Here is a 12,452-nt window from a genome sequence, read left to right on the forward strand (position 1 = left end):
TGAGTGGTAACTTCAGTTACTTTGCTGATTTGTATTTATACTACAAAATATATAACAAACAAATAAAGCAGTGTTATTGAGATAAAACTTTATTTACAACCTGGAACGTGACAGTGATGAACACATGAAGAATCATCCGGTCACTTATTCTGAAATGAGTCAGTACTTTTACTTTCTGTACTTCAACTATATTTTGATTCAAATACTCTCTGTACTTTTACTTGAATAACATGACTTTCAATGCAGTAACAGAGTGTCTCTATACTGTAGTATCACTACTTTTACTGCAGTAAAAGACCTGAGTACACTGTCATGTTGAGGTACTTTTACGTCTCTGCACGCACCGTTCAGGTCCGTTTATATAATGTGCTACATGAGTGCAGGTTAGTACCCAGCAGTATATAATACCTCTCAGATACCCAGATTAAAGTACTTGTACTCTGTGTACTCGGTCAGATCTACAGCTGCATGTCATTAATTCTGGTTTTTGAGTTGATCTTCAGGACGGGTCCGTACCCGCTCCCAGACCCGCAGTCTGACAGGAAAACACCCAAATAAGGCCTGAGGAAGTGATGACGCCGGGATCTCTGACGTAGGCCTGTGGCGTGTCGGTTTCCGGCCACGGCCGGCCGCGGTCACCGCGCACCGTTTACCGCCTGTAGACTGTCGGTCCGGTCCTCCAGTCAACACCTGCCGAGCCCGGACCGAGGGCTGGACCGTACCGGATCGGTCACGCTCCAAAAACCGCAGCACAAAGGGCGCATGGAGGCACCGGAGCTTCCGGGTACGCGCTCACCGCTTTGACCAAATATGGGCTTTCCTTCGCGCCATATTTGGGAATGTACGTCACGCAGGAGTCTATATAAAGCCGGGAACCTCATTGAGGAAACCTGACAGAGCTCAGGTTCAAGTTCACAGCATCCACACGTGAAAACACCAACCGGAAACAAACACTAGATGTTTACTCTCCCTGATGACTCAGCAGCTTCACTTCCGCACTAACAATCAGTTTGAAAACATCTCCTCGCGGGACCCCGGAGCTGTCGACCCTCCAGCATTGGCTTCCTCCGAGCACCGCAGCCCCCAGCAGCAGCAGCAGCGTCAGCCCGGTCAGAGCGCCTCTCCGCCGGGTTCAGGAGCGGAGCGCAGCTCTCGGTCCCTTCGCAGGAACAGCCCGGTGCTCAGGAGCTCCAGGAGCGGCTGAGCTCCACGTCCGCCGCCGCCTCCGACTTTTCCTCCTCCCGAGAGATGGCAGCGACCAAGGCGGAGCTGCTCCTGTCCGCCCTGCAGATCTCTGACCCGCTGGCCGGCTTCCCGCCGCCTCTCTCTCCGCTGGACGGTTACCCGAAGCTGGAGGAGCTGCAGATGCTGCTGCAGAACGCCGCGGCCGGAGGCTCGCTGCTGGCCGCGTCCGCAGCGGAGGGAGCCGGGCTGCTGAGTGGAGAGCCCGGGGAGTTCGGAGGTGAGGAGACGGGAGGTGGAGGTGTGTGTTACTGGATGTTTAGAGCAGGAAACAGTCATTCAGTCATAAATAAATCAGTATTCTGCTCTGAGTGTTTCCTCTGCTCCTCAGAGGATTTGATGAGTTTCAGCTGCAGAAACAAAGTGAGGTCAATAACCTGATAAAGTGAAGAGGACTCAGATCTGCTCTCTGGTCTGTAGTGGATCAGTGACATTCTCAGATCAGATCTTGAAGCTGCAGTGAGAACAGATATAGATAGATGAGAAACATCAGGTTGGTCTGTTTCCTCTGTGTCAGATTAAAGCTGCAGCTTCAGTGAACTCTGACGTCATCTTTAATCTGTCGGTCAGCTGACTCGCTGCAGCCAATCAGCTCACAGCAAACTTCTGTTTCTTCTTCTTCTCTCAGATTCTCTGTCGGAGCTCCCGGACCTACAGAGTCTCCCCCCCTCACCCCCCGCCTCCCCCCTCTGGCCTACAGCGGCCGCTTTACCTTCGAGCCCTCGACGGCGGCGGCATCTGGTAGCGGCCTGTGGGCGGAGCCTCTGCTCAGCCTGTTCACGGGGTTGGTCAGCATGGCAGCTCCTCCCCCACAGCTTCCGCCTCATCAGCAGTGACATCATCAGTGACATCATCGTCGTCGATGTCTCAGCCGAACCTCAGCTCCGTCCAGATCAGCTGTGGCTCTGCTGACGTGGCCTCCGTCTTCTCCACCGCGCCCCACCTACACCTCCTCCTCCGCCAGCGCCCCGACCTCCTCCCTCCCCCCCACCGGTCCAGCCAGCCCCCCAGGCCTTCCAACCGCAGGGCCCGCCTCCCGCCTACCCCAGCTCCGCTCCAGGCTGGGCCTCCAGCGGTGCCGGATGCTGCCGGACTACCTTCCCTGCCGCAGCAGCAGGACGGCGAGCTGGGTCTGAACCAGGACCAGAAGCCTGTGGTGCTGCCACAGACCCTGAACCCGCCCCGCAGCCTCCGCTCACGCCGCTCTCCACCATCAAAGCCTTCCTCCTCGCAGATCCAGACGCAGCCTCAGAGCTCCACCTACCAGGCCCAGCTCGCCAAGACCGGCCGGATCAGGAAGTCCCCTGCAGGCCGGCAGTGCAAGACGCCGCCCCACGAGCGGCCGTACGCCTGCCCGGCGACGGCTGCGACCGCCGATTCTCCCGGTCCGACGAGCTGACGCGGCATGTGCGCGTGCACACGGGCCAGAAGCCGTTCCAGTGCCGCATCTGCATGCGCAGCTTCAGCCGCAGCGACCACCTGACCACGCACATCCGCACGCACACCGGAGAGAAGCCGTTCGCCTGCGCAGAGTGCGGACGCAAGTTCGCCCGCAGCGACGAGCGCAAGAGGCACGCCAAGATCCACCAGAGGCACGGGACCGCAAGGCCGACAGGAGCTCCGCCTCCTCCTCCGCTCCCAAACCCCCGTCTACACCTCCCCTCCCACCTCCTCCCCCTGCTCCTCCTACTCCTCCCCTGCTCACAGCTCCTCCTCACCCGCTGCCCTCGCTCTTCGCCCCTCCTCCTCCCTCAGCATGCAGGCCGCCTCCCCCTGCTTCACCTCCTCCTCCTCCTCCTCCTCGCTGTCACACATCTACACCTCCTCCCCGTCCCCCCACCTCTACTCCTCCACCTGCTCCTCTCCGATGGGAAGTCCTCAGTCGGAGCTGCCCTCCCCCCACAGCTCCAACATCTGCTGACGGACAGGAGGTTCACCTGCCGTGACCTTTGACCTCAGACTGAAACTCTGCCTCTGCAACACCAGGAAGAACTCAGACTGCTCCCTCCAGTAGTGACGAGGTCAAAGGTCATCAAACTGTCAGACGTCGGATTAAAACACGACATGAACTCAAACCTTGAGCGTCGACCGAGGAGTTTCAAAAAACTCTCTGTACCAAACCTCCATAGAGAAAACGCTGAATTTAAGAGACTCGACGTTCACTGATTTTAAAACAGTGTAAATATGAGTTGTTGTGTACATAATGTTTACATGTAGTATAATGTACAGACGTGTATATATATGTACATAATGTTTTTACCTACTGTGTAGGTTCTGGGACGTTTGTATGTTTACATTCAGGTCAGTGTTGGATTTTTTAATACTGAACATGTTTCCTCTTTAAAACAAAAGAGCTGAGAGAATAAAACGTCTTAATCCTGTCGCTGCTGCTCGGTTCTTTAATCAGATTTTTAAATATAAAGGGACAAATTACATGTCATATTTATTTATGTACAACCTGAACAAACCACTGTATTCATGTACTGAGTGGAACAAAGGAAGCACTTCATTAAGTAATGTTAATTTTACAGCCTGGAGAGACAATGAAATGATAAAAACCAAATGTAAACAGAGGAAAAATGACCACACTCAGTCACAGTGGTGAGTCACACAATTCATCCATGAAATGAACCAAATTCAGCAAAGTTACCTTTTAAACATCAGAATATTAAAGTGAGAAAAGCACCAGACATGGTTCCTAATGAAAAGAGTAATAATCATAAATACATAAGAAACTAATGGGAAATAATAAAGATTCAGAAACTGATTAAACGTCAGATTCAGATCAAACACAAACACTGTGGTATTTCTGTCAGCAGTAAAATCCTCCCTGTGTGTGTGTGTGTGTGTGTGTGTGTGTGTGTGTGTGTGTGGAAAAACACCGCGGATTCAGCCCATATATGGTGCTTCCTGTCTGAGCAGCGGACGTCCTGACGCCCATATAAGGAGCTTCCTGCTGCTGCTGGCGGGACGCCCGGAGGCTGTGATGTAACCGGTGAACGGACAGGGACGACAGGTCGGACAGGAGTGTGTGTGTGTGTGTGTGTGTGTGTGTGTGTGTGTGTGTGTGTGTGTGTGTGTGTGAATCAGACCAAAATCCCCCAAAAACTCTGGTCCTGGTCCAGAGGATCGAGCTGGTCTCAGATCCGTTTACAGGGAGAGAGAGGAGGGAAGGAAGGACGTGAGGAAAGAGGGAAGGGAGCAAGGAAGGAAGTGAGGAAGGGAGGAAGAAAAAGAACAAGAGCTCCCTCCAGTGGTCTTTAACAGAGTCTTTAAAGTCTTTACTCAAGTTTTCTGGATCTGGATCTGGGTCCGGATGATGATATGGACTGCAGTCATTTTCATTATGAAGTAACAGGAAGTTGAAAATACTCAGTACAAGTACTTCAGAAAAGTGTTTTGCAGGAGAATTAATGATAAAATATTTATTCCTGGTCTTTGGCGCCCTCCAGCGGTCTGACCGTGTCTGTGCCAGAAAACCCTCCTGGAGTTAGTGACGATGATCCACAGACACTGAACATGCTCCAGGTCACACCCTGTTAATCAGCAGGAGGAACTGACCAATCAGAGAGCAGAAAGCGGCGCCATTTTGTCTCGCGGTTTCAAGAGAAGGAATCAATGTTTTTTCTTTTCCGTTGTAAATACGAGTGTTTGGATGAAACCGGTTTTATCGGGGCGGACGGGGGGAGAAGCGGATTAACGTGGAGCGCTGATTGCTGAACTTTCTTTGGAGTCACCGTTAGAATCCGACTGGAATCGGATCCGAACCGGAAACTGACCGCCGACGACGATGGAAGCGACAGAGTCTCTTCCGACACCTGGCAGGTGTACAGCAGGTGGGTGCTTCCTGATCCGGTTTTTACGTTTAAATTAGAGAATTGCCGGTGTCGAACAAAAGATAATTAACGTTTGATGTTCGCCACTGCCTGAGGCGAACAACCGTCGCCGGTGGACCCCCGCGATGTTCGCTTCGCTCGGTGAATATATTCGACACCAGCCGCATAAATAAACGATCAGCATTCACGCGCACACCTAGTTCTCTGCGTTAATGCTAATTCGTAACTGCGAGTTTCCGTAGTGTAGTGGTTATCACGTTCGCCTCACACGCGAAAGGTCCCCGGTTCGAAACCGGGCGGAAACATCATTTTTTTTTTAGTGAAGCGGCGAACAGCGTTAGAAAAAATCACAGCACTGCAGCGGCGGGTTAACCGCTGTTTTGGCTAAAATGCAAAATAAAATCAGTAAATGTCCAGAAAATTATTTTCCTGGCACAAAACGATGTTTCCGCCCGGTTTCGAACCGGGGACCTTTCGCGTGTTAGGCGAACGTGATAACCACTACACTACGGAAATCATATCTATGGGTTTCACCAGTAATGCTTATAAATGGTATATGTATTCTATTATTCTTCCACCATGACAGTCGACAGAAACGTTAAAGGGACGTTCATTTCATTTCCTGTTTGAAGTCAAAGTGAAGACTGTCTTCATCTTCATATACAGATGACCAAAGCACTTCCGGAGTCGTCTCTACCGTAAAAATAAATAGTATGGGTCCTGTTATGTTAGTATGTCAGTTTCCCGTAGTGTAAGTGGTTATCACGTTCGCCTCACACGCGAAAGGTCCCCGGTTCGAAACCGGGCGGAAACATTATTAGTTTTTAGTTTTATTTATTTTTTCTTCTCAGTCTACAGTTATCTTCGTCTGCTGCACGCGAACACTTAAATCGCACCGTAAATGTACCTGAAGTCTGAACTCTTAACTTCATCCATTCATTCTCTATGGTAGTTCTTACCAGTGCGGATGTAATACCCCTCTGACCACAACGTCCTCATGTACAACCAGTGAAACAGCGCCACTCGGTCATAGTTTCTCATGTGACAGGTCAAGAGGGGTACTACAGCTGGAACTGTTACAGTTCTCCTCGTTAGTATAGTGGTGAGTATCCCCGCCTGTCACGCGGGAGACCGGGGTTCGATTCCCCGACGGGGAGGCATAACTTTATTTTTATTCTGTGTAGCTTTATTGATAGAAAAAAAAATCAAGATCTCTTTCTATTTGAAGAAAAAACAGAAACTTTATTGATCCTGAAGGAAATTAAACGATCAGCTGGAGGCATCGATCCCGCTACCTCTCGCATGCTAAGCGAGCGCTCTACCATTTGAGCTAATCCCCCGTCGGCAGTGAATGGTAGAGTAACAGCTTCAGGCTCCGACTGTTACTCTCAGTCTGACAACATGATGATAGGATTCCTCCAGAGACAGAGCTTTTTATTAAAGAGTCAGATCCTTTAGTTTAACCAGAAACATCTCTATATATCTCTACCAGACTCCATAGAGAAAAACAGGGATTTAACCAGGAGCTGCTGGAATACCACTGCCTCCATCTGTTAGTGTGTCTGTGTTACTGTGTGACTTTCAGTGGAGGAAGAAGTAATCAGATCAGATACAGATACAGTACCACACAGGAAGACAAAAAAAGCAACAAAAACAAATAGATGAATCTAGCAGCTCCTGTGTTCTGCTCAGTAAAATTCCTATTTTTGTCAATGGAGTCTGTATATAGAGATGTTTCTGATTGAAAAAGTATTCAGACCCATTACTTTAACTTATATAAAGTATCAAAAGATTTCTTCCCTCAGTGAAAGTCACACCCATAATGCAGCTCTCTGTCTGGTCTTCCTTCGAACTTGTTTTCACCACTGAAAGTGTCATTAAAACCTTTAAACACAAAACAGATGATTGATTTTTTTATTCAGCGTGTTCAGGCAGGTTATCATCACAGGAAACAGGAATAAAAGACAAACTACAGCAGCAGCAGCCTGAACTAAATAAACTGTAAACCAGCAGTTGCTCAGCCAAACACATGGAGCTTTATAGATAACACTGTGTGTGGGAGGGAGGAAGTTTAATGTCCATTCTCTGTGTGAACGAGCTAGTCCAGAGTGTAGATGTTCTCCTGGACTGGTCTCCTCATGCGGATCTCGTAGATAATGTGAGGAGGTTCTTCAGAGGAGAAACTGGAGGAGAAAAGGTAACAACAGGTCAACAAACAGCTGGTCAGGATGTGGGGGGTCAAAGGTCATTAAAGGACGACAAGTTTATGTCAGACTCACCAGCTGGTCTTTAAGGCTCTTCTGTATATTCCACCTGGAGAAGAAAATAAGATTTTACATATAAAAAATCAAAGTCGTGAACACAGAGACCGTTCTTCACCTGATGATCGTCCATGTCAATGGACGTCCACTAAAGTTCTTGTTTTTGCCACTGACAGGCTCTGATTGTTATTCTAAGTGTAAGAGTAGGAGTCAGATCCTTTTAGTTTAACCAGAAACATCTCTGTATATCTCTACCAGACTCCATTGACAAAAACAGGGATTTAACCAGGAGCTGCTGGAATACCACTGCCTCCATCTGTTAGTGTGTCTGTGTTACTGTGTGACTCTCAGTGGTGGAAGAAGTAATCAGATACTTTACTGAAGTAAAAGTACCACACAGTAACACAGACACACTAACAGATGATCCCAAAAGCTCCAAGGTTCTGCTGGGTAAAATTCCTGTTTTTGTTAATGGAGTCTGGTACTGATATTCTCTGCTTAACTTTAGAAAACAGTCTGTTATCTTCCCTCATGTTGCCTGAACCAGTACAACTCTCTGCTCTGATGACTCGTCACCAACTGACTCTGTTAAATTTGTTCTGTTTCTCTGCTGAAATTCTTCTTGATAATCAAACACTGTCCAGGTGAATTCATTAGTCTGAAGGAGGACGTACGTTTGAAGGCCAGGAAGAGGAAAACTGCCGCCAGGATCAACAACACACTGAGGGAGAGAGAGAGGATGGGAACGTTGATCTGAAGGGAGAGAGAGGGTAGAGAGTCCTCCACCTGACACAAAGAGAGAAAGTTCAAGTTAAACTGGACCTTTCAGGACCAACAGGAACCAATCAGGACCTGATTCATGCAACAACACTACATCCTAAGTTGAGTAGATCCCTCGTTGACAAAGCAGTCCTGACCCATCGAGGCATGGACTCGCTCCCCACGTGCATCAGTGAGCCTTGGCCATCCATGACCCTGTCACCAGGTCACTGGTTGGACCACTTTTGGTCGGTCCTGACCACTGCAGACCGGGATCATCCCACAAGAGCTTCAGTTTTAGAGATACTCTGACCCAGTCGTCACGATCTGAACTTTGTCCAAGTCGCTCAGATCCTTGTGCTTACCCAACACAACAACTTTCAAAATGTTGCTTGCTGCTGGATATATCCTCCTAGTATATATAATATTTATATATCATACAGTGTTACTCACAGTGACGGTGTCGGAGCGCAGCAGGGTGGAGTTCCTCTTCAGAAGGTCCAGCTGAGACGACAGCAGAGTTTTCCAGTTCACTGCACAAACAGAAAGCAAACCTTAAAACATTAAATTCAGAGTTTGTACTCGTGTGACTCGGAGCTGTACCAACTTCAAATTCAGACAAATTACAGACTAGTTCCTTCCTTATTCATTATTCCTTTTATAACTCGAGGATTGATCTGTCATTGCAGCTTTTACTTTATTCTCTGAAGCACTGCCAAATAAAATGTTGAGTAGTCGATGCATCTGTTAAGAAAACAGAGTCGACTGAGAAAATGTGATTTGACGACTCGTTCTGACTCTGGTTTTTTGTACTTTCTACTTTTTATCAGTGTGGATGTGAAGTCAGGCTTAAATTTTGTTCGTAATGATTTTGAAAAAGTCTTAAAAAGTCTTAGATTTTTGTTGAAATCTGCAGAAACCCTGAACCAACAAATTCTAATTAGTTCATCCTTGAGTCCAAGTTAATGTTTGTACCAAATTTGAAGAAAACCCCCGGAGGTATTACTGAGGTATCATGTTCATGAGAATCTGATGGACGACCTGAAAACATAAGGACCTCAAATATGACTGTCTATGGTGCAGAGGAATAAAAAGAATTTTGTTGAGTGAACAATCCATCAGAACATTTAGTCAGCCAAGTATTTAACGTTAAAACTGATCTAATTGCGTTGAGTAAACATGAAGAAAGGTTTGTTTAATATAACTTATTGTGAGACTTTACAGTTCAAGGGTTAAGTAAATACATGTTAGGGGAACTTTATGTCTTCATTATGAATCACAGATGAATCACAGTTTGGTTTGTTGTCGTCTCACCTGTGGAGGCCGACGGCTCCGTGACTCGATCCGTCGTGGTTGTTGTTGGAACAGGAGAACTGGTGACCAGAGCTGAGGAGGAGAAACCTGATCAGCTCAGATCAGATCAGACCAGATCAGATTTCCACAACATAAAACCAAAGCACTGTCTTTTATAACATCTTATAAAAGATACTTTTAAAAATTAGAGTACAAGATAAAGAATGGGATGGTTTAAAGCAGGAAATATAAAGACTAAGAAAGTCAACCAAAAGATGCAACTGGACCCTGACAGACTCAGATTGTTCTGTGTCTGACAACATTATGGAGACAGAGCTTTTTATTGAAGAGTTTAGTTTAACCAGAAACATCTCTATGTATCGCTGCCAGACTCCATTAACAACAACTCATCTCTTAATGTGAAGAAAAACCTTCACTGTTCATGTTGACTGAAGAACCTTGAACCTGCCCTTTAACTGAGCCTGAAGTCAAGTGTTGTTGGGCTCACCTTTGACCACTCTCAGGTTCATGATCACCTTCTTGTCATTGAAGATCCCGTCGATGTCCACCCTGCAGCAGTACGGTCCGCTGTCTGTCCGCCTCACGTTCAGGATGTCCAGGTCCATCTGTCCGTCCAGGACGTCCCCCGTCAGCCGGTACCGGTCCTCCACCTGCAGTGTCAGGAACGAAAGGTGATCATCTCATTACCTACTGGGAAACCTTGGGTCCTTCATTCATCTGGATGTTGCTGTCTGTGGGACGATCTTGAACAAGACAAATCCATGGAGGTCCCACCCTGAAACCCACAGGACCCAAAGGATCAGGACACCCCAAGAAGTCCATGTCCGTGTCCCGATGGGTCAGAGCTGTGTTGGTGGCTCGAGGGGGACCTGCACAATATTCAACAGTTCTGAACCAGGATCACGGGACACAACCTGACCTTGGAGATGACGCCGTGCTCGTCCGTCTGCACCAGGATGTTGCTGCACCAGAAGGTCCCACAGCCACGACCCCAGCAGACCCGACTCAGGCCAAAACGCTTCACAGAGTACTGGCAGGACAGAGAGGCCACGCCCCCTTCAGGTACTTTAAAAGAAGAAACGGATGAAAACTGTCCACCTGCAGCACAAAGACACACCGAGGACAAAATACTCTTTACACATGTGAAACACGTCCAGATCTTCAGGAATAATTCACACTGTAACACAAACACAGTCAAACAAAATTCATCAAACAGTTATAAAGAAGATTTCTGAGAGGCAGCGTTTGTGCGTTCTTTGTGATCTTGAGGTTGTTTAGAATGAATTTAGTTTTGGATTTCGCTGCCCTCTGTATACTGAGTTAAGTCGGCTCTTTGGTGCAGAGACCTTTGTTTTGGCTGCTGAGACAGAGGACTCTGTCTCCAGTGCAACACTTTAATTTGTCGAAGTGAACATTTTGATTCGTCATGTAGCCATCAAGGTTATTGTTAAACAATGCAACAAAAATCACACAGAGATACAAGACTGCTACAAAGAGACATGAAACAACCACAAAGAGACATAACACAGCCACAAATAAAGAACAAGATGTTTATCTGCTTCCTGGCTTCTTGTTGATTTGTTTACAGTATTGTCACATGATTGACACATGAACGATGGTGAAGGTCTGAGCCGTCACAGCTACAGTCCTACGACCTCAGAGTTGTGATGTCATAGGTTCGTGTCATGATGTCATAGGTTCATGTCATGATGTCATAGGTTCGTGTCGTGATGTCATAGGTTCGTGTCTCACCTGACAGGACGAAGAGGACGATGATGAAGGTCTGAGGCGATCGACGGCGGTGAGGCAAGGCAGCGGCCATCCTGTGAGTGAGTGTGTGTTCATTGTCCAGTTGAAGACAACAACACAGTGTGACTCTGTGACGGGGGGGGGGGGGTCACAGAGGGCGGGGCCAGAGACACACTGTGTTTCTGTCTGTTTGGTTTAATGTTGTGAATGTCTGCTGTGTTTTAACTCTCATCTTTATGAATGATTCATCAGTTTTTAAAGAGTCACTGCAGCCTCAAATTCAGCTACAGACCCCCCCACCCCCCCACCCAGAACATTTACAGTGATGATGTGTTTCTGTGTTTCTTCTTAGAACGTTAGTGAGAGTTTGAAAGAGCGTGAGTAGAAACACAACGAGGCTGTAAAGGTGAACTGGTGAGTAGATGGGTTTTCATGTTAACGTCCCCGACAACCTCTGTAGTCTCATTTAGACACTCGTTAGCAACCGCCTTTTTTAAGACACGTAAAAGCTTCAAACATCAGGAGTGGGGGATTTACTGACCCATTTTATGTCGGAAAATAAAACCTGAAAATGTCTTGAGCTTGTGTTAAAACCACAGACCTTATTTCAGACATTTAACCAGAAACACACTGACTCTGGGACGAGGGAACAGGAAGAGCTAACATGCTAACATGCTAACACTTCCTGGTTTCAGGACTCAGTTCTGCAGGACTCTGCTCTCTTAGTTTGGCTGTTTCATCATCTCTGTGAGTCTTTAATTTAATGTATATCTTCACTGGTTTTCAGTTTCTTGGAACCAAACTTTGGTTCTGTGTTAATATCTAGAAGCTGTTTGGTTCTGGATCGAAAACTGAGCCACAGACTAAGAAGCTGAAAATCTAATCTGATGAAGATGGTTTATCTGCAATTCCAAAGAATTGTCATGTTAATTTCCATGAAACATTTTTATCAGAATGCTCTAATAAATCAGAAATTTAAAGACATCATATTACTCTTTAATCGTTTAATTTAAAAACATATTTCTGCTGTTTAACTTTAATGTTTTGAAACATTTGTGGACTTTTAAGGTTTGAACTGAAGTTTTTCTGTCGACTGATGAACAGGAAAAACTGCAATAACATGAATTAAAAAGACGCAGTGTGTTTGTGCTGAGGGAAGGAAACACTGAGGACAAAAGGACTTTATCTCTGAAACACACACAGTGTAACACACAGAGCTGCTGGCTGTGTGGAGACATCGCTGTCACACAGAGGATTCATTATTCACATCAAATATTCTCAGTTTTCCTCA

At 46.9% G+C, this 12,452-nt stretch overlaps 1 protein-coding gene, 4 non-coding genes and 1 pseudogene across 5 annotated transcripts; 4 read left to right on the forward strand and 2 right to left on the reverse strand.

The window, feature by feature from the left end:
• The first annotated feature begins 1,152 nt into the window (after positions 1-1,152).
• On the forward strand, positions 1,153-3,188 carry LOC108897187 (early growth response protein 1-like; annotated as a pseudogene).
• A 2,122-nt stretch (positions 3,189-5,310) lies between these two features.
• trnav-cac (transfer RNA valine (anticodon CAC)) lies at positions 5,311-5,383 on the forward strand. The gene has a single exon. It is a non-coding gene; the product is annotated as a tRNA-Val (tRNA).
• Positions 5,384-5,521: 138 nt separating this feature from the next.
• trnav-aac (transfer RNA valine (anticodon AAC)) lies at positions 5,522-5,594 on the reverse strand. The gene has a single exon. It is a non-coding gene; the product is annotated as a tRNA-Val (tRNA).
• Positions 5,595-5,817: 223 nt separating this feature from the next.
• On the forward strand, positions 5,818-5,892 carry trnav-cac (transfer RNA valine (anticodon CAC)). Its single transcript has one exon. It is a non-coding gene; the product is annotated as a tRNA-Val (tRNA).
• Positions 5,893-6,163: 271 nt separating this feature from the next.
• Positions 6,164-6,235, forward strand: trnad-guc (transfer RNA aspartic acid (anticodon GUC)). The gene has a single exon. It is a non-coding gene; the product is annotated as a tRNA-Asp (tRNA).
• Positions 6,236-6,978: 743 nt separating this feature from the next.
• LOC108897745 (hepatitis A virus cellular receptor 1 homolog) lies at positions 6,979-11,280 on the reverse strand. Its single transcript, XM_018697511.2, has 8 exons — positions 11,165-11,280; positions 10,332-10,510; positions 9,900-10,062; positions 9,413-9,484; positions 8,552-8,631; positions 8,014-8,125; positions 7,358-7,391; positions 6,979-7,261 (listed from the first exon to the last, which is right to left on the reverse strand). The coding sequence occupies exons 1-8, from the start codon at positions 11,232-11,234 to the stop codon at positions 7,177-7,179; spliced, it is 795 nt and encodes a 264-aa protein (XP_018553027.1). The 5' UTR covers positions 11,235-11,280; the 3' UTR covers positions 6,979-7,176.
• Between the last annotated feature and the right edge of the window lie 1,172 nt (positions 11,281-12,452).

The sequence above is a fragment of the Lates calcarifer genome, unplaced genomic scaffold (assembly GCF_001640805.2).
Source record: "Lates calcarifer isolate ASB-BC8 unplaced genomic scaffold, TLL_Latcal_v3 scaffold_24_53, whole genome shotgun sequence".
Taxonomy (NCBI): Eukaryota; Metazoa; Chordata; class Actinopteri; family Centropomidae; genus Lates; species Lates calcarifer.